The following is a 26,032-nucleotide window of genomic DNA, read 5'->3' as shown; positions in this document are numbered from 1 at the left end:
TTACTTTTACTTAGAATTTTTAAATTTATACAAAGTTTGGAGAAATGAGTTTAAATAATAGATTGAAATTGAAAATGAAGTCCATGAATCCAAATAAAGTCAAATGGTAAAATTCAATCAGTACGATTGCATTAATGCTTTATCTATAATATTGAGCATCTTTTTATCAAGATAGAATCTAATATAAAATATTTATATTATTCAATTTATCACTTGGTCACTAACACTAATCATGAAAAAAATATATTTCTCTGTTGATGGATATTTTGCTATGAAAAATTAATAATAATGAAAAATTGAAGTTAAAAAAGACATCTGATGATTTTTAATAAAACATTTGCATCTTTATATGGTGGCAAAATTTATTAAACAATTCAAATTTCTTAAAGATGCTACTGAGAGTTTTTCAAAATCAAATAAATGTAAGGATATTATGGGAACAAATAAAAAAAAAATAAAACTTAATCACAATTAGAAAAGAATTTTCTTTAATGACTATTGTTTATATTTAATCAACAATTTAAAATGATAACATTTATTTTCAGGTTGACATTTTGATACCAGTTCATTTCTGTTATTCAATACATTCTCTTTCTTTGAGAGGAATTATTGCTAATTTTACAATAAAACAAAAAGGGTACAAAATGTTATCACTTTATTTTTAGGGAAGCCATCTCACTTTTTATCCAAATATATGTGATAATATTATTCAGTTTCCATATATTATTTTTAAAAACAATATTATAAAAAAAAACGTTCATATAGGTACATATAAATTGAATACGAAATTGCATTTTATCAATAAAATGGAGTTTGGCATTCATTTCATTTTAGTTAATGTATATATCATCTTCATTTAAGGTTATACACAATGCAAACATAATAATTGCCCTTAGGATAGTGATCATAGTCCCATTTTATGCCATCTTTATCAGCAACCTTTGTCACAATTTTTTGAAAACAAAAGAAATAAACAGTTGTATTAACTTATTTTATATTTCTTACTTTAAAACTAAACAAACCCATTACCATTGAAATTACGTTGTAATTTTTACTAGTTAATTAATTTGCTATTAATATTTTTTACACTAGTAAATTTCAAGAATTATTTGCTTAAAAATTAAACAACAAACTAAGAACAAAGCACCCATTACACATCAAAACAGGGATGGGTTAATAGTGGACAGTTTGAAATGCGGGAACAGAGAAGGGTTAAGATTAGAGAGAAGGTGGTAAAGAAATAGTTGTTGTAGAATTGTCAGCCTTGGGCACAGCGGATCATGATTTTCACGGCCCCATCTCTCATTGTTTTTGCATGTTCGAATGCTTTCAGGCTGTCCTCAAGTTTATATCGATGGGTTATTAAAGGTTTTGCATCCACTTGGCCCGTAGCAATCATCGACAATGCAGTAGGGTAACTGAAATTAAATAATTAAATAAAATGTGAATTTAAAGCATTTAGTACGAATGTTCACGTAATAATACAACAGCATATTATACGAATACAGGAACATATGCGAGTATATTAGAATTTGGAACTCCTAACAAGATGTGTTAATGTTGAAATGTAGATCGACCTGTGTAGATTCCTCCTAATGTTTACATAGTTTTGTTATATGTACATATTATTACATAATAGCAGCACTGAGTTATGTATTTTTAAAAAAAGTTTTTTATTTTCAAGCCGAGTGAAAACATATCGTTTTTTTTTTTCTGTTTTATTAATTGTTGCTGATAGGGTAAGGAGAGAGGAGGAGAGAGTAAAGGAAAAGATAAAACAGATGGGTGAGGTATGTTATAACTCCCCCTCCCCTCAGGACTATAACCTCTCTCACATTCATTTGTTACTGCCAAAAGACAAAGAAAAAAAGAAAGTGAAGCAAAAAAGGAAGAAGAGAAAAGAAAAGGAAGGGAATAAATACATCTTCTGGCATTTCTCAGCAAGGAGTAATGGCTAACGGACAGAGAATGAATCCCATTCCGGATAGCAACAAAAATGAAGGCTCTAACATTGGTGAGCATGGAACACTGTGAAAAACTAAACGAGCAAACTTGTTGCTGAAGATTCAGTGAACAAAAGAAAGACGCAGAGGAGAAAAGAGATGAACAAAATGACAATAAGAAAAATATGATATATCGGCATTTAAATTGGTCTTGCTAAGAGATTGTCGTATTGGAAAAACTGCTTTCATCAAACAACATTTGACTGGTGAATTTATCAATGCAGACTGAAGGCAGAGTAGAAGGTTGAATTTGTCAATGCAGATGGCTGCAGATTGGAGGAAAAGAGATGAGAGCAACAGTGTGCTCCAGAGTTGTGGAAGTGAACACGATGAAGTAAGGTTAACAAATATGCCAATGACAAAAAACTAAAATAACGAAACTTGTCAACGCAAAGGCTGCTCATAAAAGGAACACAACAGAAACGGTGTAAATTAAATATGAAGATGCTGCGAGATATAAACCTTTCTTTTTGCTTTGCCTTTTTGTTTAGTGATATGTTTTTTCCCGTTGTATTTTATGAATAAAATTATTATTTTATGAATAAAATTATTATTTTATTATTTATTATTATTTTATTATTTTATTATTTTTATTATTATTTTATATCTGTGTTCCGTTTCTCCAGCTGTTTTTTTCATCTACCTTATTTCACAATTTTTTTTTTTACTGGTTTGAAAAAGTTTACCCTCTCCCTTTTGTTTGACATGAAATATGAAAACCCAGAGGCCTTGCTTTTCTTTTAATTTTATTTATTATTATTGTTATATAACATTATTCATCATATCCCAATGGACTAGTGTTCATAACAATATACATATACACCAGACAAAAACGTGTCCCAGAACAAATAAAATTAATCTCTAGAACAGACTTGTTTTGCATTACTTTCATGCAAATTAAAATCAAGATATGATACTGAACCTTATATTTTAGATCCTAATATCTAAGGCAACAGCAGAATCCTTAGAAAATGACTTCCAGTCTGTATTGGAGTGGGGGCCATAAATGGATGGTAACATTTAATGCTACTAAGACTACTTTTTTTTTTACAGAGGAATCACTACTTATCAAGGACCAGAAGCCACTCGAGGATAAGGGTTAATATAATAAGGGTATTAGCCAATGTGATTATAGCATAGTAAACATAAGTAGTGGAAATTTTCTAAATTGGATTACTCAGGGGGAAAGTTCATCAAGAACTTGTTTACACTGGACTTGAAGACAATCATATTGTAGTCAGCTGGAAAACAGAAGACAATTCCACAGGTGTGCAGTTCTAAGAAAGAAACTTTGTTCATGGAATCTACATTTAGGTTTAGACACAGATAAAGAGTGGGGGAAATTATTGATAGTGTTTTTTGCTAGACAGGTGGTTCTTGTGGAAGTCTTGCGAGGGGATCCAATAGATTGGAGCTCAGACGAGCACTTGCCATGAAAATATAAATAAAGCAGAGACATGCTCGCAACGTCTCTTTTGTGGGACAGAGGTTGCAGGGAAGAGAAAAGGGCATCCCCCACTAAACTACAGTCTATTTTGAACTCTGTCAAGGCAGGATAAGCTGCTTCTAGCAGCTCCTGACCATAAGTGGCAACAGTACTCCATCGTTGGCTGAACCTGGCTTTTATATAGGTAGAGAATTGCACCAGGAGTGAGATATCTACTGGAGCGGTAGAAGGATCCCACCATTTTTCCAGCAACCATGGCAATGGATTTGATATATGTTTCATTTCAGATCGGGAGTAAAGGTCAAGCCCAGAAGCTTGTCAAAACATGGGGCCTTCCCAAGACGAGAGCCATTCATTTCAATTGATGTCAGATGGGCATCAAAGCATTGATTATGTAAAGATAGAAGCTTGGTTTTAAATGCATTAAAATTAACCAGCCATTGTACCATGTGCTCAAAATCAGAGGAGAGAGAATCAGAGAGAACTTGGTCGTTTACGGTCTTAGATGTGCTACCATAGATGTTAGTGTAATCAGCATAAATGTCCACGTATGATGTAAGGATGTGATTTGGAAGATCATTAATATAGATCACGAAGAGGGTTGGGCCTAGGATGGACCCCTTAATACTGAGAGCTTCTGATTTCTGCCGATCAACCACTACTCTTATGAACCTATCAGAGAGAAATTTATCTACACTCATATAAATTCGTTTTTCTCTCGTGTGTATTGATATTCATATTAAAAACCCTCTTTTCCATTTATTTAAAAAGAAAATACAATTTTCTTATATATGGGTTGTGGAATTGCATTCACTAGCAAAAGATCTAACTAATATTCATATTCTTTTAAACATTCATTTTAATTAATTCCCTATTAGTTGCTTCGGTTTTCTAATGGGATGATCATCTTTAGTTAACTATTACGTGTAATTATATTCATGCAGATATTCTACATGATTTATACTTGCATAATATTTGCGTAAAAAGTTTATAGTAAACATAAAATTGTTTCCGTATATATTTACTAGCATTTCAGCCCGGCATTGCCTGGGTATTTGGATGTGTCAGTTGAGCAAAAAAAAAAAAAAAAAAGTGGCAGTAGGAAGGCAGGCTCGAACCTGTACCACAAAAGAGGAAAAGAACGGGAAAAAAAAACTGTCGTCTTTGCTGTTATGACCACCGCCAAACCGGAAGTGACTTATGTTTAAATTATGGCTAGATAATTGAAAGTAGAACAGGACTTTCAAAAGTATCGGCAAAAAAAGCGACGACCCCCTGTAGAAAATTGCCCAGTTGAAGATGAAGATATTAATGCTTTTAGCCAATTTGTCAACATTCGTCGTCTGAAGGGTCGAGCTTCAAAACGATACTGATCTTGTGAAAACCTGTCGCCTCTGTCAAAAGATTTAGACAGACATGCAAACATACATACATACATTTATATATTGGTAACTAAAAATTTTCGACCCAAACTGATTAAAAAGCTCTGAATACACTTTATATAAAATTTCAAATGTTTAGACCAGAAATTGTCTGAGTAATTTGGTAGAGACTGCAGAGGTCAAATTTTTTTAAACTTTGGCTCCTATTATGACCCCTTAATATTTATTGTTTTGGGCTCAAATCAAGTTATTAAGTTAGATCCATGTCCAAGGAACCTATACCTAAAATTTCAATTGTTTATATCCAAAATTGGCGGAGTAGTTTCGTAGAGTTCTCTAAGGTCAAATCGTTGAACTTTGACCCCTTAATAGCCAAATTTCTGGTCGAAAACCGATTACCAAGATTTTCCCAAATCTCAGTACCCTGTATATCAAATTTCGAGTCTGTAGACTTAAAATTGACAGAGTTATTGTGTAGGGAAATGTACACAGACACACACACTTTTAACTATAATTACTTCCCTCTCACAGTAACAATATAATAAATTCTAAAAACGAACTGATCTCTTTCTGTAAACATAAGTCGAAATTTAATTATGGTAATTTTGAAATTACATAGCTATTACTTTAACCTTTCAGATATATATAATTTTTCTATAACATTATCGTTTTTTCTACATACTTTCTTAATACTTTATAACTTAATAATCCTTTATTTCAATTTTTTTTCTTCTTTGTTTGGCCTGTTTTTTTATCTGCAATTTCCGTTTTAGTGTTTAAAAAAAAAAAAAAATTCCTATCTATCAAATATATCATCTACCTACACATTCATATCCTGTATATATATTTACTTATATTTCACTATATGCATTTACTTATATACTTGCATTATCTGGAATTTGCAGATACCGGCCATCCTCTCCCCTTAATTTTTTTTTTTTTTTTTTGTGTGTGTGTCTTTTAATAACCTCTGCTGATATTTTCTTAAGTAATATCTTGTACATTTCAGTTGACCTCATTTTTGCCCTATATTTTTTGCGCCTTTTAACATCATCTTGTCTGGGTCATTTTGACATTTGCTTTTCTATTTTATATTTAATTCTACTACCATTCAATCTTTTTTTCCCCCCTTTCTCTTCACTCATTTTTTCTCTCTTCTTCTTCACTCATTTTTATTAATTACACCTTGTCTCGGCAGCCGAGTTTAACGCATATCTTATTTTTCTTTTAATAATATTATTGGAATTCTTTCTCCTTTTCCTTGTACCTATTTGTGAATTATTCCACGGATTTCAGCCTTTTGGATTATTTTGAACCATCTTACAATTACGCGATTCCCTTGGATTTTACTTGTGCGAATGGAAATTTAACTAACTTTCTTGGAGGATTTGCATTTTTGAATTTTACCGTCATTGGATACTTTACCTTTCACCAGACTATCCATTCACGTGAAATAACCTTTTTCTTCACCATATTCCCTCTGCTTCACTTTTTATTATCAAGTAAGATATTTGACTTACTTGCAGTTTCATCAAATACTTTTGCAAGCAAAATCCAATACCGCATTTTGCTAAATCCCACCCTCTGATGAGAAGGAAAGTATTTCTTCGAAACTCTGTGAATTAAGGACTATCCACTTATTTAGTGTTTCCTTTTCAAATTAGATATGTTTTTAACTCTTTTTCAAAGTGTTTTTTAACATGTTTTATTATTAACTATTTGCTCTTATATATATATATATATATATAACTTTAATAAACATTTCAAAATCATAGGAATATACACTTAATTCATTGTTTAAATTACTGTGTCTTACACATGTTTTATTGAATGGGATAAAAAAACAAAAAATACTTTTTCTTCTTTGATGAACTAATGAAAAGTCGCTGATAATTTGTTTGGTTTATGCTATTTATGAAACACGTGTAAGATGCATTAATTTAAATACTATGAATATGAATTAAGTGCACATTCCTGTGATTTTGAAGTGTTTAATCAAGTTATATATGTTCTGAAAGTATAAATCTATTTTCATTGAGCTTAATAAACCATTGCAATTTGAAGTTAACCTTATTGAATATATACATTATAAACATATATTTGTTTTAAGGAAAACGTGTATACATATATATATATATGTGTGTTGGGATGATTACTCAGAGTCAGAAAAATCAGAACTTTTTGGGGTATCAGAATCGGAAAATTATATTCTAATTCCAAAGCAGATGCACCAACCCAAAAATGACAACAATACTCTATACATGGGCGAATGGAGGCCTTATAGAAGTACAGGATACTTTCAGGGGTCAGTAGCTTTCTAGCACAGTAGAGAGAACCTACCTTCTTCGCAGCGGTCCTGGCAATGCTCTCAATATAATTGTTCCAACTCATATTTACTGTGAACGTTAGGCTGAGGAGTTTAAAAGATGTGCTTTCAGATAAAGAGTCTTTGGCCATTGCTATTAATGGTAGAGAAGGTTTCTGGCAATTATTGAAGGAAACAAGTTTAGTCTTGGAAGCATTGAATGTGACCATCCATTTTTGTTCACATTCCACTACAGATTGGAGGTCATCCTCTAGTGTTTCTGCCATTTCTTTAGATATGTGTTCATTTGTTTTCCTATCGTGTCATGTCTGTTATAGAGTGTGGTATCATTAGCATATATACCCATCTCAGACAATTTTGTCAGGGAGGTCATTTATGAATATTAGGAATAATAGAGGTCCAAGGATAGGCCCCTGCGGCACTCCCGTATTTATATCATATTGTTTAGATGTATGGCCCTGGAGGACAACCTGGATTTTTCTATTATCTAAGAAGGATTTAATTATGTTAAGTAATCTACCAGTGATACCGTATGATATGATTTTCCTGAGAAGACCTTCATGCCATACCCTGTCAAAAGCCTTAGATATATCTAGAGCTATTGCTTTACCCTCCCCTGCTTTGTCAAGTGAATGGTATATACGTTCAGAGATTACAGTTAGAATGTTTGCTGTGGAACGGGCTTGCCTAAATCCATATTGTTGGTCGGTAAGAAGTTTAGCATCTGTAAGGTGATGGACTAGAGCTTGGTTAATTATGGACTCAAATATTTTGGCAAAAAGTAGGAAGAGACTAATGGTGCGGTAATTTGCTAGGTCAGTTCTTTCGCCAGAATTCTTGAAAACTGGTACCACAGAAGCAGTTTTCCAGCAGGCAGGAAAGCATGATTCATTAAGGCTTTTGTTGTAAAGTTTGGAGAGGATTGGAGCTACTTCAGCGGACCACTTTTTTAATAGTACAGACGGGATGAGAGCAGGTCCACATGCTTTTGCAGTGTCAAGATTTCTTATGATAGCATGCACCTGAGAAGGGGTGATTTTCAGATCGTCAAGTGTGGTGTCTGTCCGCAAAGGAAAGTCTGGGATAGGGTGGTTAGTGGAGTCTAGTGTGGAGTTGGAGGCAAACCGACTGGCAAGCAGGTTAGCCTTCTTGGTTGCTGAGCAAACAACTTCATGATTGTTGGATTGTGGTGGAATTGTTGATTGCCCATTATTTACTACACTGTTGTAGATTTTCCAGAAGTCACGGGTTCCTAATTTCTGTGTTTCGATGTGTTTTTGGGTGGTTTCAGTAAATTTTCTCTTAGCTGTCACTATTTCTTTCTTACAGTTACTTCTGGCTTCTATATACTTCTCTCTGTTTGAACTGGATTTATGTCGGTTAAATCTGTGGTACACGTGCTGCCTTTGCGCGATGGCAGCTGCACATGTGGAAGTTAACCATTGGGGAGAGTGGGGCTTGCTATAAAATTTCCGTGTGGGAACATGTGTTTCAATTGCTGTTTTGAACTATTTAGTGGTCTCATTTGCACACTGTTCAGCAGGAAGTGAAAAGATATTTCGCCATGGGGCATCTCTAATGAGATCCCTGATGGCTTCCCAGTCAGCCTTTTTATAATATCTCGTTGTTTTGAGCAATGGCTCTTCCATTTTGGCTCTAGAGTTTAGGGTGATTTTAACTATTATCACTACATGATCAGCAATCCCAAGTGGGCTGTGGGCGTTTGTAACACAATCATCAGGAACTGTGGTCAGAAACAGATCTAAAAGTGATGCGTGTTGCGCTTGCTGGTCAGGGAAACGGGTTGGAAACATAACTGTCTGTGATAGAGAATGAGATATAGAGAAACTATGTGTTGTGGCACCAGCTGCGTCTGTGTAATTAAAGAATCCAAGCCAGTTACTGTGGTGGACATTGAAGTCACCAAATACATGAACGAGGGAAAGTGCTGTATCTATGCTGTCAGAGACTTTGTTTATTAGGATACAGTCCTGGGTCGAGGGAGAGCGGTAGAGAAAATAAAAGTAACTAATATTATGTTGCATGTTAAGTCTAAAGTACATAAAGGCTTGATCATCCGATTCTAGTTTTCTTTCTATAGTTAGGGGAAGGGTGTTTCTAATATAGACTCCAAGCTCGTGCATATGTCTGTCAGAGTCCTTACGGCAGAGTGGTAGATATCCGGGCATGTTAAAGTAGTTAGAGGGGATGGAGGAGTGTAGGTTAGTCTCACTTAGTGCTAAGATATCCAGGGTGTTTGTTAGGAGAAATGCTTCAACATCATTTAAATTAGTTCTAAGCCCAAGGATGTTCGTAAATGCAAGCCTCAAGGGAGGAGGCAATTTGGTTTTGTTTCAGTTTGTCCTGGTTTTTTATTAGAAGTTGTTCCTTTACAACATAAGACTGAGAAGGGCCACAGAATGAGTTATAAATCTCATTTACAGATTTAACATTGATTAGCAGAGTTTAATTTATTTTATTTATTGGTCATTTATAACTTTCCTATTGCCTTTGTAATCGTTTCACCTCTAATCGTTAAAATGTTTATGTGCCCTTATCTGAAGGAGTTCATATGATTTGATTATTAACAAGTTTTAAATGCTCTGGGTGGGGGTGGGGGTAAATTTTGTTGGCACCAGCTGTACATTGGGGTGGTTGTCATTGGCTTCTTCTGAAATAATTAAAGTTTTATGGCAGCTTTTTTTTGAACCCAAGGGAATCCTCTGACTCTCCGAACCTAATTTAATTTGTTTTTATTAGTTTTTATTGTAAGCAAAGTAAATGTTCTAGAGTTCACTTGCTTATTCAATATCATAGATTTTAAAAAGCTTTTTGCATCTATTTGGTTAATGGCCATATGATGTCTAGTAGAGACTTTGCACTTTAAAGATTTAACATGCTTAGCATTTTTTTACCGGCACTTCTTTTGTCTTATCACCACATCTTTTGAAATATTTCATGTTTTCTTATATTTTGTTTGGTTTTGACACAAGTGAAAATATAGATGAAAATTTCACAACTTTGGAAGAGCAAACACTTGTTAGAGAATGGATAGAGAGAGAGAGAGGGAGATGTGCGAGTTGTATTGAGACACGTTGACTGGAAGTCAAGGTCAGCTGATTTGATTGCGTGTGAGTCATGTGATCAGGTTAGCTGAATCGAGGAGATTTGGTTGGGACTTGGAAGAGAGCGGACGGCTTTGCCGTTGTCTCTTCCCCTTTGCTGAGGGGGGGGGGTGAACGCTGATGTGGTAGAAATAAGACCTAGAGGGATAAACCACAGGCCAAATTCACTTTCCTTTCTTCTGTGATCGATCAATTTCTTGTCTTAGAGTGAAATAAATCTTCGTCCCCAAAAACAGGTATCACACTGAGAAGTTTGTTAACTTAAAAAGACTTTCATTTACATTTAAAATACCCAAAACGAATTTAGGAAAACCAATACCCGGAAAACTTGTACCGGGAAAACTCATCCCTTTTTGCTAGGAAGGAAAACTGGTCCCTTATTGAATACATATCGATTGAAAACACATTTTATGACAGTTCTTGAAGGAGATATTGTTTTTAAAAGAGACTATACCTTGCCATAATATTTAAAAAAATATTTTTATTTGTTTACTGTTTTTTTTTTTAAATAACATTTATTTTCTAAGTGTTTTCTACCTAACTGACTAAGTTGTTAGTGGTTTCACTTATTTTAAAGTGTTTATTCTGTTCAAATACGAGACTACAGACCGCATAATATTTTTAAAAATATTTATACTTATTTACTGTTGTTTTTAAAAGGGCAAAATCGAATTTTCTACCTAGTTGGCTAAGTTGTTTAATTTATTTCAAAGCGTTTATTGAGTAAAAAAAAAAAAAAGAAAGTAGCGTCGAGTGTTACATGAGAACAAGAAATAATGTTCGACATAATGGTATCACATCTTAGGGATCTTGATAATCGCTAAAAAATAGAAAATTAAAGAAAATATTGAGGTAAATATAGTTTTAAAACAAGCCCTCCTCTTTCCAAAAAAAAAAAAAATCGTACACTTTAGGTAATGCCCAAGATCACTGCTCAGAAAAAAAAAAAAAAAAAAATCAAGCTACCGGAAGTAAATATGATTGATTATGTAATAAAACTGAATGAAAAACACAAAAAAAAAATTAAAAATTAAAATAAAAAAATAATCGCTTTATCTTTTTAACATTTCTTGTGTTATTATAAAACAAACAAACAAAAAAGAGAAAACACTTCTTGTATTATCTATAAATATTAAAGCGAAAATGTATGTATGTGCGTTCGCTTTTTTTGTATGTCTACAAAAGGCTTTTGTCAGAGAAGCGGTCGGTCGCTTAACAACTTTTTAAAACTTTTTATATCACATGTAAATCATAATATCTCAGAGTTAACAACGGAGCTCGCCTGTCTATTTAATTTGCTCGACTTCGAGAAGATAAATATTCAACATTTATCGCTCGCCGCATGTGGATTAGTCTTTTTCCTATAATAAAAGCGACACTCATTCTGGCGTATTTTCCGTCTATCGGCGGAAATGTCCAAAAGCAATCAGATTTGATCAATGTGGAAATATTTTCCTTATATCAAACAATTGCTATTCAAATTGGGCAAGGGGAGCTGTTCTCCCCCCCCCCAACATCTTGGAAAAATAAAAATAAAAAAAAGCGTTCCCGCAGTAAATGAAATACTATCCTACAGTCAAACTTGACCTAATTAAGTCATTAAAACGTGCACCTGCAAAATCTAAGTAAAGTTAAATAAATTCAAACGTGTTTCCGTTACCATCTCGCGGTGGCCCGATGGTTAACGCACTCTTTTTTTTTTCACTTTAATTTCCAACTTTGCCTCAAGGGTTCGGGTTCGATCCTCATACTTACCTACCAAAACATTTTTTTTAAACCCCCCCCCATCCGGAGTTTTGATTTACCCAAAACCACACACACCTCCAAACACCCAGGCAACGCCGGGTACCCCTCGCTAGTCAAATAATAAAACAAATATTTTATTTGAAAAATTAATTTAGTTCTGACACTTTTTGTATTCATGAAACAACAAAAGGCACTTGTCACCAGGTGGCGCTTCTCGGTCAAAAAGCATTTAAATTATTAATTTGTTGTTGACCCTTCAAAGTTCCTTTAATCAAAAAAATGTGTCATTTAAATTATCTATTTGTTTAAGAAAAAAAAAGAAAAAAAAAGCTATTTTACTTTATAAAAATCAAATGTTTTTATTACAAAATTGCTTTATAAAAATTATATTTTCTTAAGCAGACTTTTAAATAAATGTTTATATAATTATATATTGATACATTTTTATTATACAATTTTTGTTTGGAAAAAAAAATCTTGTTTGTTACTTATTCGCAATGTTATTTGACCAAGAAGAAATTGGAGTTATCACCCCCCCCCCAACAATAGCCGCCGTCTGTATACTGCAGAAGTGCCCACAAAATGACTTTTGAACGATACTTTCCCCTCCCCATGTTAAGAATGGCTTTCGAAATAATAACATTATTTCAGCACGGTACCAAAAATACATAAGTACCATGTTTTTTAAAAAATGTTTTTGTTGTTTTGTAAGAACACAAAAATTGTTTAATTTCTTCTAAATAAAATATTTGCTTTGTTTGATAATACGTAAGTTTTCTCTTTCTTTTATTTTTGTTTCATAATGACAAAACATGTTAAAAACTAAAGTATTTTTTTAAATAAATATATTGTTTTGTTTTTCGTGTTTTGACTTCATGATAAAGTTTATTTTTTCTAAAACAAGAGTTAAAAATAATTTTTTTAAATATTATGGGGATGCATAGTCGCCTCTAAAAGCAATATCTCCTTCAAGATCAGTCATAAAATGTGTTTTCAATCGCTATTTATTCAATAAGGGACCAGATTTCTTACCTAGCAAAAAGGGACGAGTTTACGAAAACTTTCAAGTAGCATGTTGTGCACTAACGACGAACTGATACATTTTTGCTTTGTTTAAAATCAAAATAAACTTTTTGTTTTCTTTCAATTTGCAATACATTACAAGGAAAATATTTGAGAAAAAATATACCCGGAAATTACCCAGGGATTTATGTAATAATTTGAAAATTTACGAAAAAAACAAAAAACAAAAATCGCTAATTATATATTTATAAATATTAAAAGAATCGGAATCGGGAATCAAATCAGAATCAGAAATTTAGAATGGAATCAGTAAAAATTTTGGAATCGTCCCACCACTAATATATATATATATATATATATATATATATATATATATATATATATATATATATGGCATCATTAGTTGGTGTTATCTGTGTGGTGACTATATAAATTACTTGAAATTAAATAAAAGTATATATATATATATATATATATATATATATATATATATATATATATATATACACACACACACACAAACAGAATATCTGGACAAGCAGTCATTGATGTATCATCCATTTGTACTTACCAGTTGGCATATCGGAAGGTCCCTCTGATGTCTACTTCTCTGACGGCTGCATTCAGTAGTGGTACAGTAACTTCATCCGGTTGCATTCCAACCATTACAACACATCCACCATTTCCAGTTGCCTTTTTAATCAATAACAATAAATTTATAATCACTAAAAACAAAAAAATGAAGTTCCTTTTCATAACTTTGTCCAAGACATTTTTTCAACAGACAACTATTTCATTATTTTTCCCATGTTTTCTCCTCTTAGAATCTGAGTCTATGTTTAGTCTCTTTGATGATCTTTTGAAAGCTGTAGATAATTTTTTTTTTATTATTATTCATCTTTCACGTTCCTGCAGTTTGATATTGGGACATAGTAAAAGAGAAATTCATTTGTCTTTACAATAACGAGATTATGTGGAAGCAGGGCTCTATGAACAAATTTATCTTTAATTGATCTTTGACAACTAAATATTTTCATTTACTAGCCTATTAGAAAAGTTACTAGCCAAACGCAGGTGATTTTTGGAATATGACATCTTGTTCTATGACGATTATTAATCATCATGTTTTTATGTCAAATAAGAAATTCTAGATAAAATTTCTTCATATGTTTTTTTTAAACAGCCTTTGTTAAAAAAATAAGAATCCTGTTTTATTAAACCTTTTATTGTTTAAATAATTTGATTTTGTTCATTTTATTAAAAACAAATAAAGTTTGAAAAGACATTTTTCACTCAGCAATGAGCTTTGGGAGATTGTCAGCGAAAAAAACATAATGGCCAAACGATTAACATAGACCAGTGTTTGTCAACTGGCTAGGGTTTTGCCAGTACAGTCCAGGGGTTCCGTGATCTCTAAATTAGAAGAAGGAACAAATGAACGGAAAGTTAAATTCAATTTTGAGAATTTATATATTCTTATTACAGTCAGTCAGCCTTGTGTCTGTTGTCAGCGAGGCAGTTTTATACGGGAGAGAAAGAGAGGATAACATGATACTGAGAGAGGGAGGAGAGGGAAGATGGACCAGCGTGAAAGAAGAAACTGAAACGCCTAAATAAAATTAACATTGTCTCCTCGCTCATCGAGATAGTAGTGAACGTGTATATCCTTGAAGAAGTCCCCTTCACCTTCCCCGATTAAAGACATGCACAAAGGGTCAGCCGGAAGGAGGATCTTCTGTTAATCATTCTTACTGTGAGAAGTCGACGGCAGCGTTAGATGTGAGAAAATGTGACGTCCACTAGCAAAATACTACACCACTAGTGAAAAACATGTGCACCCGATAAAAACTGAAAGAAAAACTGAGATTCACTTGAGCGAACACACATTTGCGCCTGATAAAAACTTTGCAGGACTCGCCTATAGTATTCGTGTAATCATTTTTTTTTATTTAACATTCTTTCATCTTCTGAATTACCAAGAAATGATGGAATTAATCTACAACTTAAAATTCGTCAATATTGTGAAAATTACATTGTCATGGGATTTACTTGGACAGGAAACCCAGAGTATTCTCCACCTTTGTGCATTATTTATGGGGATAAACTGTCTAACAGTGCAATGGTACCAGCCAAACTGAAACGACACTTAAAAACTAAACATCCAGAGTTGTCAAGCATAAATAAAGAATATTTCAAATGAAAACTAACATTAAATAAAAGGTAAGTTTTTAGGTTTACCAAGAAACTCAAGTTGAGTGACAAAGGATAAGAAGCAAGTTATGCTGTGGCAGAGATAGTTGCAAGATAAATGAAATCTCATACCATCGCTGAAACTGTAATTTTACCTGCATGCCAAGAAATAGTAAGAATAATGTTAGGAGAAGAACAGTTCACATTAGCAGAAGAGGAAGAACTTGCCAGTATTCTAAATGACAGGACATTAAAGTTGAAGTATTCTGAGCTTAACCTGAATGCATTTTGGTTGCTGGTTAAAAAAGAATATCTTGCAATTGCTCAGAAAGCACTACGAGTTCTTGTGCAATTTTCAACATCTTATTTGTGTGAATTTGGATTTTCAGCTCTGACAACCATTAAACACAAGAAACGAGCACAATTGTTGTATATAGAAGATGAACTTCGTGTGTGTCAAAAACACAAACCAATATTAAAGAGTTGTGCAAGAAACACCAAACTCAAGTTTCCCAACGAGTTATTTATGAGAATAAATAAGAATAAATGTACTCGATTCAAACATGTAGAATTTTGTTTTCATTACATATAAAATAAACGTGTACAATATGAACACGAGTATTTTTATTTTATACTTTAAATGCTATTTTTTTCCTCATACAACTAAATTATTGCATAGGGGTTCCATGAGCCTAGGGAATGTTTCGGGGGTTCCGCACTAGCAGAAAAGTTGAAAAACACTGACATAGACCAAAGTGAAGTATTGCAACAGGATCTTTTCCTTAGACATCATGGGTTGACAATCAAAACAAACAGTGGCCCTTTTGGGAAAAATTTATCCTCTACAGAGAAAGAAACTATTTTTAATATATTTAAACTGTTACAATGAATACATTTTTAAAACTTATTACTGCCCAGCATTGCCCAGTCGTAAAATATGCATAAATATTATATTTTGATTAATGCAGAATTCTTATTATGAACAGATATACCACAGGTGTTACTCATAATGTTAAATTTCTTAAAAACATGGAGTAAAAAAAAAAGAAAAGAGACTGAGACATGTGCATGCGAGTATTATGTTTTTTCTTAAATAGTTCACTTCTTGTAAGTAAGTAAAACAAAAAAAATACTTGAGCTGAGATCGAAACCAAAACCCAAAGACTGTGAGTCAAGTGCGATAACCATTAGACCAGACTGATATATATTTAAAAAGTGTTTTCAAACCTACTTATTCTTAATGTAAGTAATCGGTCATGTGAATGATTCACGCATGCACATTCATGAAACAGTTGACAAACAGATAAAAATCTGATGACCCCCCCACATACCAATTTTTTAATTATGACCACTTAGTAGCCATTTTTCCATATGAAAACTGATTAAAAAGTTTTCCATATACCTAAATATCTTATATACCAAATATCAAATCTGTAGATAAAAAGTCTGTTGAGTATATAGGTTGAGAAGTGTCCTCACACACATTCTCACTTTTATAGATATACAGATTTTTATAGTAAAAGGAAAAATAAATCAGAAGAGTAGACTTTACATTATTTTCTCTTTTAGTACCACATTCTATGTATGATGTTTCTGACTAAAGGAGAAGAATTGCTGCTTTTGGAATCAATGTATGTATCAAACGCTTATTGACTAGTTTTTGATCTTGAAATATATATATATATATATATATATATATATATAAAAATTCAATTAACTTTGTTGAAGGTATATATTTGGATTTTACCGTCACTGGATTATTTATCTTCCACCAGACTATCCATTCACGTGTAATCACCTTTTTCTTCACCATATTCCCTCTGCTTCACTTTTTTGTTATCAAGTAAGATCTTTGACTTACTTGTTGTTTCATCAAATACTTTTGCATGCAAAATCCGATCCTGCATTTTGCTAATTCCTACCCTCTGATGAGAAGGAAAGTATTTCTTCGAAACTCCGCGGATTAAGGACTATCCACTTATCAAGTGTTTCCTTTTCAGATTAAATATGTTTTTAACTCTTTTTCAAAGTGTTTTTTAACATGTTTTATTAACTGTTTGCTCGTATTATAAGCTCTATCTCCTATTTGGTTTTATCGAGCTTTTACATCTGGCTGAGATAACTTTATAAATATTAATTCTTTAATATTTATATTATACTTTAATTTTACCATCTTGGATCATTTTGGTAAATTTAATTGTAATTTTTATTTTATATATATATATATATATATATATATATATATATATATATATATATATGGGAAACGTATGGTTTTCAATTATACAATTATATTTCACCCTTAATATCAATCTTTTTATTCATGAAGCTCGATGTATGTTAAATTCAACAACAGAGCATATAGAAATGGATGACAAAGCAGCTATTTTCCAAATTCAAAGATTTTATTCATCTTACCATTTATTTCTTTCAGCGTGTCAAAATTTCCAACTTTTTATAGCACCTGTTTCAGAACATAGAAACAATCACTTATTATGTTGATACTGAATTTTTTCTACATTGGCTCATCAGAAAAATTAGATTTTTTTTTACTTTATATCTTATAAAGTTAAAAAAAAAGAAAAGAAAAAGAATAAAGCAGAAAATTTTTTTGAATAGTTGCAACGTGTGGCATGTTATTGAAGCCATATTTGATTAAATTTGATTTAAATGGTGAGATGAATAAAAATCTTGGAATTTGGAAAATAGCCGTCATTCATTTATATATATCCTTACATCAGGCGGTTTGTCTGGAGAGATCTCTCATAAAAAAAAACGAAAAGAAAGCACCATGGAATTTTTACAGGGTGTCTTATTAGTCTTATAAATGTATAATATAGTCTTATGAAATGTCCAGATAAGGCATCACCTTACGAGAAGTTGCAATTTAACTTTCAACAACTTATTAGGATTAACAGAGAATAAATGACTTCTAAATCCAACTTTTAACAAAACTACATGAACTGAAACTTTTCTTATAATAAAAAAAGAAGACAAAGAAATAAATAAATAAAAAAAAAGCGATGAAAAAAGTAATTCTTACCAACATACAATTCTTTAGACCAGCTGGATTTCCACTGCATTCAATAGAGATTTCAGGACGTTGACCCAAGGTTGTTTCGATTTGGGTAGCCATCTCTTCAGAAGTCTTTGACCTCACCGACAAGGCATGATGTACCCCTATGTTTTTGGCAAACTTCAAGCGATTGTCATCAACATCTTAAAAAGTTGAAAAAGATTGATTTCTTAATTATATTTAATCGAACTTAACACAATAAATTGTTCAACTTTTTCAAGCGATCATCTTGTTCATCTAGAATTACTTCCCTTGAAATTTGTGTACATTTTTAACAATTCATTAACAAAGTATATGTTCGAGCGCAACAGGCAAATCATTTTCAAAAAGGATAATTTCGACCAAAAAACAAAACAAAAAAAAACATAAGTATAAAACTCTACAGACTATCCACCTGCCCTTTCTTAAATGTTGTCCACCAAAAGCATGATTATATATATACATATATATATACATATATTACTCTTTTATATATTTTTTTATATGTATTTCTGCATTTTTTATCTATTTTTTCCTCTATTCCCTTTCCTATATTTTGTAACTTTTTTTTTCTCCTAATAATAAATATTTGTTTGGTTATTAGATTGATCTATAAAAAGAAAAGCAAGAAGAAGAAGGAGAACAAGAAAAAGCACAACAACAAGATGATGATGATGATGATGAAGATTATGATGATGAAGATGATGATTATAATAATATTAATAATAATGTGGAAAATATTAACAGCATAACTGAGGGAACAAATTTATCATTCTCTTCAAAATCGCGTACTACTTCCCAAGTAGCAAAAAAGATGCCAAAAAGGAAAAAGAGGAACACATGACCTATCAAATCATAGATCAAAGAACCCTGAAGGAGGTAAAAAGTAGGAAAAAAGAACCTAGTGATGGCATGAATTGACTACAAGAAAATGTATAACAGCATCCTGCAAGCATGTATAATAGAATACAAAATACCAAGCAAGATAATCAACTTAATAGAAAATGCAATGAAAACAGAAACTTGGACAAACCAGACATAACTGAGGTCAAAATACAAAGAGGAATCTTCCAAAGTAATTTCCTATCATTACGTTCATCATAGTATATTATTCATGGGCATCATGGCTAAGAAAATGCCAGATACAAGTTCACTAATACAGATGAAAGAATGAACCACCTGGATGAACTGAAGCTGTTTGCAAAAACCAAGGAATTAGAGATGCTAATAAACATAACTAGAATCTTCAGGTAGGATATCCAAATGGAATTCTGCTGATCATGAGAAGAGGAAAACTGGAAGCAACAGAAGGTAAGATACTGCCCAACCAAATAATGACAGCACTAAGTGAACATGATAGCTACAAATATTTGGGTGTTCTAGAAGCAAACACCACCAAAGCAACAGAAATGAAAGAGAAAATTGAATAGGACAAGAAACTAAACTATATAGTAGAAACCTAATTAAAGGTATAAACATGAGCAGTGTCACTAGTAAGATACTTTGGACCGTTTATAGGTTGGACCAAAGAAGAACTGAGGCATCTTGAATAGAAGACAAGGAAATTCATAACTATGCCCAATGACCTACACGCAAAGGATGATACTGACCTACGTGGTTTGTATAGAAGACTGTGTAAATGACACAAGAAAAGAATGAGAAAAATACATAATGCAGAACACTAAAAGAATAATTACTGCAGCAAAAGACACTGAAAAAAACAAAGACAGAAACAGAAGAAACAAAGGACGAGAAAAGAAAAATGGAGTTACAACTACACAAACGATTCATAAGGATGACAAATGATAAGATTAACGAAAACATTTGGACATGGCTACAAAAAAAGAAAACACGATTAGAACCAACACATCAAGGCAAGGATTAACAAGACACAAGAAAACAGCAAATGCAAACTGTTGACAGAGAGACAAAACAGTAAACCACATAAGCGAATGCAAAAGAATATAAGAATAGACAGGATCAATTAGGGAAGGCAGTACACCATGAATTAGGCAGACAACTAAATTTTGAATACCCAGACATATGGTACAAGTACAAACTGGTAGTAGTACTTGAAAATGAAACTCACAAAATGGGACATGGATATTGTTAGGAGAAACATATATACCCCCCCTCCTTATATCATAATGGATAGTTAGATATGAGCCAGACAGACCTCCCCTTCCCCCCTTCCAAGTCAAGCCAGACAGACCTCCCCTTCCCCCCTTCCAAGTCAAGCAGCAGATCTCCCCTTCCTAAGTTGAACAGCAAACAATCGAACAACACAACCTCGCCCTCCCTCACTGATCAACTATAAGCAGCAGTCAAACACCCACGCAAACATAGGTAACCTTGACAACCGACATCAGGCAATCGTGACGTTAAGCGCAGAAAGAAAACGCGCGAAAAAGTTTAGTTTCAAGCTGACAACCATTGTGAAACGATGCCAAAAAGCAGGAATATGCACCCGCGTAGACGACGCATGGTGACCGACAAATGATCAGCTCAACTCAACTTGGCGGACGGCCATGAGACCAAAAAGGGACATTTACTCCAACATGGAATTACCTTGGTCATCATAATCTAACGAAAGCCATTCTACCCGAGAACTTTGTCAGGACAAACCGCATATCGAAGATGACGAAGAAAGAAAAAGAAGTGATAAAGAAAAACTAAGGACATTATCACGTCATCGAAATGTGCGCGTCAGGGGAGAAATTCCCACCAAAAAAAGCTAAGTATCGTTCGATATCCATTCTCTCATATTTCACCCCCCCTCAGCCCACTCAGTGACAGTCGAGTTCTTTCTGTCAAATAATTTCTTTCCTCACCAAGCATAAAGGTGAAAGAATTGGAAAAGGAAAAGAAAGATAAAGAGAGAAAGAACATTGTTACCTAACTTTCACTTTGATTGTTCTAATGTTTGTTTCAACTGTGACTTTATGCATTATCAAAAGAAAAGAGAAATCATAACCCCATCCCAACCTGATATTGTCTGCGACCCAACTTTCATTTTGATTATCCTAATATTTTGTTTGGTCTGTGTCTTTATGTTTTGCCAAAGTCTGTGACCCGACTTTCATTTTGAATATTCTAATATTTTGTTTTAACTGTCAACCACCTCGGCAGGAATAACCTTCTTAGTGACACACAATATGGTTTCCGCTCTGCAAGATCTACCGCAGATGTGCTGATGGTTATATCCCACAGGATTAGTGAATCTCTTGACAAAGGCTTCCTTTCTAGGGCAATTGCTCTCGACATATCAAAGGCCTTCGACAAGGTATGGCATAAGGGTCTACTTCACAAGATTTCCAGCTACGGTATAACTGGAAATGTTTTCTCAATCATTAAATCATTTCTTTCCGATAGGCTCATAAGAGTAGTGGTAGATGGACAAAAATCGGAGGCCTACAATATAAATGCTGGAGTCCCTCAGGGGTCAATCCTGGGCCCAACTCTCTTCCTGATCTACATCAATGACCTCCCTAAACACATACTTAAATCATTCGTTGACATCTATGCTGATGACACGACCATCTACGGCAACACATCAAAGGCTGTAAATGACAAAGTTCTCTCTGATTCTCTCTCCTCTGATCTCGAGCGCGTGGTTCAGTGGGGGAAGATGTGGCTGGTTACCTTTAATGCATCCAAAACCAAACTGCTATCCTTACATCATCAACGCTCTGATCCCCATCTGGCATCAATTGTGATGGATGGCTCTCGTCTGGGTGAGGCCCCGTGTTTTGACAAGCTTCTGGGTTTGACCTTTACTCCTGATCTGAAATGGAACACGTACATCAAGTCTGTTGCCAAGGTCGCTGGAAAGATGATGGGATCCTTCTACCGCTCCAGAAGATATCTCACTACGGATGCAATTCTCTATCTATATAAAAGCCAAGTACGTCCAAGGATGGAATACTGTTGCCATATCTGGGCAGGAGCTGCTAAAGACAGCCTATCCTGCCTTGACAGAGTACAAAATAGACTTCGTGGCTTAGTGGGGGATGCCCTTTTCTCTACCCTGCAACCTCTCTCCCACAGAAGAGACGTTGCGAGCCTGTCCTTGTTTTATCGTTATTTCCATGGCAGATGCTCGTCTGAACTCCAATCTCTGGTCCCCCCTCGCCAATCTTTCATGAAAAACACCCGTCTAGCTGAATCCACTGTGAAAAATTTCCCCCACTCTATATCTGTGCCTAAATCAAAACGCAGATTCCATGAACAAAGCTTCTTTCTTAGAACTGCACGCCTGTGGAACTCTGTTCCGTCTGCCTGCTTCCCTCCGGACTACAACTTGGATGTCTTCAAGTCCAATGTTAACAAATTCCTAATGAACCGCCCCCTTAAGTAAACATTTCAGCAAATCTCCTCACTAACGTAATGTACTTGCAATAACCCTTATCCCTGAGTGGCTTCCGGGCCTTGATAAGTGGTGATCACTGTGTAAAAAAAAAAAAAACTGTGACTCTGTGTTTTATCAAAAAATAAAAGAAAGAAAAGGAGAGAAAAGGAAAAGAAAAGAATAATATATCTCCACCAATGACCCCCCCCATCCTGATCTGATGTTGTCTGTGACTGGACTCTCATTATGAACGTTTTATTATTTTTATTTCCTTCATTTTTTGTTTGAATAATAAATTCATATATTTTAGCGTTATTCATTTGGGGTCCGACCTTTTTCATTCCCTGCCATCTTGATTATTAAATGTGAATGTTATTGGGTAGTCCATGACGATTCCACTGATTCAAAACTTGGGAAATGCCATGCGGTTGTGATATTATTACGGCCAGTAAAATTCCACACTTTTTCTTTTTCTTACGACATGTATTTGGGAATAGAATTTCTTGCGAAATTCCTAGGCCCTAGACTAGACCCGGAACATGTCACAATATACAAACAGATAAACCCATCAAAGCAAGGAGGTCGGATGTCATACTAGTTAACAAGAAGGAAAAGACCTGCCAGATTGTAGATTTTGCTGTTCAGTAGACCACAGATAGAAGATCAAGGAGATGGAGAAGTGGAGCAAATACACTGACTAATAGTAGGAGCCCTAGTAACAATATCAACAACCCTTGAAAAGAGAAAGGGAGAGATTTGAATCAGAAGAATGGCTGAGAAGATACAATGGATAACAAAAATGAAAACAGCTGAAATATTAAGGAAAACCTTTGAATGCGGAGACTAAAACACATGAGCTACAAGCACAAACTGAACATACAGAAAATGCTACAGATGTAAAACACAAAGAAACATCACATGAAATCATAATAACTGAAACTATATAATTGTAAGTTAACACCCTGCACCTCTGCCCCGCCCCCTTGTGTGTGTGTGCATGTATGTCACGAAAAACTGATACCACACCAAATAAGTAAGAAGGATCGAGGAGGATGGAAGACCGAGAGGAGAAAGCACTAGCCAGACCTCTGCTGGGTGAGTCGAAAGAGGACTGGGATGTTGGGGAGGCTTTTTGCCACCCAAAGTCCTGTGAAGACCAATGGTCATCGCCAACAAAAAATCAATGGTAAGCAGCTGTTACGATTACGCAAATTCATCTGCAAAGGTAATCAAAAGAGGTAGAAAATGCTGGAAATCTGGGGACACGTTATCACTCAGACTCAAGAGAACACCACAAGTTGTTTTCAAAGAGAAATCTTTGATGATGGCCTGTGTGACTACTCCTAGTGAGTAAATAATAATTGCAAATTTGCAGATTAACACCTTTAAGTAAATCACTCCCCTAAAATTCTACCTGTATTTAGTTGAAAAACAAACAAAAAACAAAAGGTACTTATGCAGAAAAGTTACCATGCTATTTTTAAATAGTATTTTCAAGTTAAATTCAAGTTTTACAATATCTTTTTTTTATTAAATTGTTAGGTGAACGTACAGAATTGTTACAAAACACCCTGTCCTCTCATGTTAAGAATTTTTTCTAAATAATAACATTATTATTTTAGTGCAGTTACTTCTTTGCAAAATTACCAAAGATTTTAGAATTTGGAGTAGGAAATCAGTTTTGTAAACAAACTTAAGGTAAAATAATCAGCATTTCTAGCTCATTTTACCAGTAATCTTATCTAATCACTCAAAAATCGAAAATTAAACAAATTATTGCTACAAAACCTCATTTTCGCACAAATACTGGCATTTATTTGATGTATTTCTTTCAGCATCTTGTTTAATTTTTGGTTTGAGCAGTTTTTAAGGACTTTTTTTGCATGGTGCAGAACTCAAATTTACATATGTTAAAGCCTAAAACTGCACTGTTCATTTTCACCATGATTTGACGTCCCCTGGAGACTTTTGGGGCTAAATGGGGGGGGGGCTAATGCTGAACTTAGTCATTTTTTTTATGCCTCGTTCACTGTGCACTCATGGGGGACCATGCATGCTTCACTTGTTTCATCTCTTTTTTGTTTTGTTAGTTTCTTGGAGGGAACGGATGCTTATAACTTTAATTAAACAAAATGGTTTCCCTTTATGTATTTTTTCATAAACTCATTGTGAGATTTTCATCTATGGTTTTCACTTGTATTTTAACATTAATTATATCAGAAGTAACAAATCAACAGACAACAAAATTAAAAAATCAGAGAATTTTAAATCTTTTAATAATCAACTGTGAACTTCTAGAGAGGTGGTATAGAGACATAAACATCTCAATGTTGCCTCCCAGGATTCCAATATCACAAAAAGTTCTGATTTTTCCAAATCCCAAGTCCAATTAATCATCCTAACACTAATATATATATATATATATATATATATATATATAAAATTTTAGTCATTCAATGAATTTAAAAATTTATGACGTGAAATGTTTGAGTTTCAGATCAAAACATTTTTATTATTCTATGTAAGACAAAGAATTCATTAGAAATATTTTAACTCCTTATCCTTATAATACTTATAGAATACTACTGCCAGTAATATCTTGTAAATCTTATAATCACAGGTTTCCATACCAACTAATTGTTGGATAATTTTATTCTGAAGTATATATATATATATATATATATATATATATATATGTTTTTTTTATTACCATTTTATGTTTGGTTACATATGTTTCGGATGTTGGACCGTGTTTACGATCTAACAGCCTCGTCAGACCTTACAGAACAGATTTCTGACGAGTCTGTTAGATCGTAAACACGGTCCAACATCCGAAACATATATAACCAAACAGAGAAAACGGTAATAAAAAAATAAAACATATTTGCTCTGCAATAGTATTGAGCACTCTCTTCAGGTTTTTACTAATTACCAGTTTTACCAAATATATATATATATATATATATATTAGTGATAAGATGATTCCAATATTATTCCCAATTCTGAATCAATTAGCAGTTGTTTTAAATTGTTGCTGCTCATACAATTGCCAATTCTGATTTTTTTTTTTAAATCTCTAAATATGTAATTGTAGAGTTGTTTCTTTTTAATTATTTTTCAGATTACTGTATAAAAATCATGTAATACAAATGTACAAATACAATGATGGGGTGATATTAAGGTTTTATTTTAATTGGTAGTTAAAATAAATATTTATCATTTTTCCATTAGTACCAGCAATAGAAAGTGTTTAAATAAATAAATAAGCAATTAAAAGAATCGTTTTTGGTATCAAAAAACAGGGACAATTTTTTTTCAATTCCGATATCCCAAAGAGTTCCAATCTTTACAATTTCCGATTTTGATTAATCATCCTAACACTAATAT

The 26,032-nt window shown here is 33.4% G+C and overlaps 1 protein-coding gene across 1 annotated transcript in view; it reads right to left on the bottom strand.

Moving 5' to 3' along the window:
• Window positions 1-319: 319 nt before the first annotated feature.
• The window catches only part of LOC145303590 (sorbitol dehydrogenase-like), a 68,365-nt gene continuing 42,652 nt past the window's right edge, over window positions 320-26,032 (bottom strand). Inside the window, exons 7-9 of the mRNA XM_080145138.1 lie at window positions 18,286-18,461; window positions 13,624-13,745; window positions 320-1,418 (exon numbers count right to left, since the gene is read on the bottom strand). Coding sequence (XP_080001264.1) covers window positions 1,259-1,418; window positions 13,624-13,745; window positions 18,286-18,461 — 458 coding nt within the window. The 3' untranslated portion in view covers window positions 320-1,258. The remainder of the gene's footprint in view (window positions 1,419-13,623; window positions 13,746-18,285; window positions 18,462-26,032) is intronic.

The sequence above is a fragment of the Euprymna scolopes genome, chromosome 19 (assembly GCF_053919585.1).
Source record: "Euprymna scolopes isolate OS-2025 chromosome 19, ASM5391958v1, whole genome shotgun sequence".
Classification (NCBI taxonomy): domain Eukaryota; kingdom Metazoa; phylum Mollusca; class Cephalopoda; order Sepiida; family Sepiolidae; genus Euprymna; species Euprymna scolopes.
Note: the sequence above shows the minus strand (reverse complement) of the source record. Positions and strands in the feature narration are given on the sequence as shown.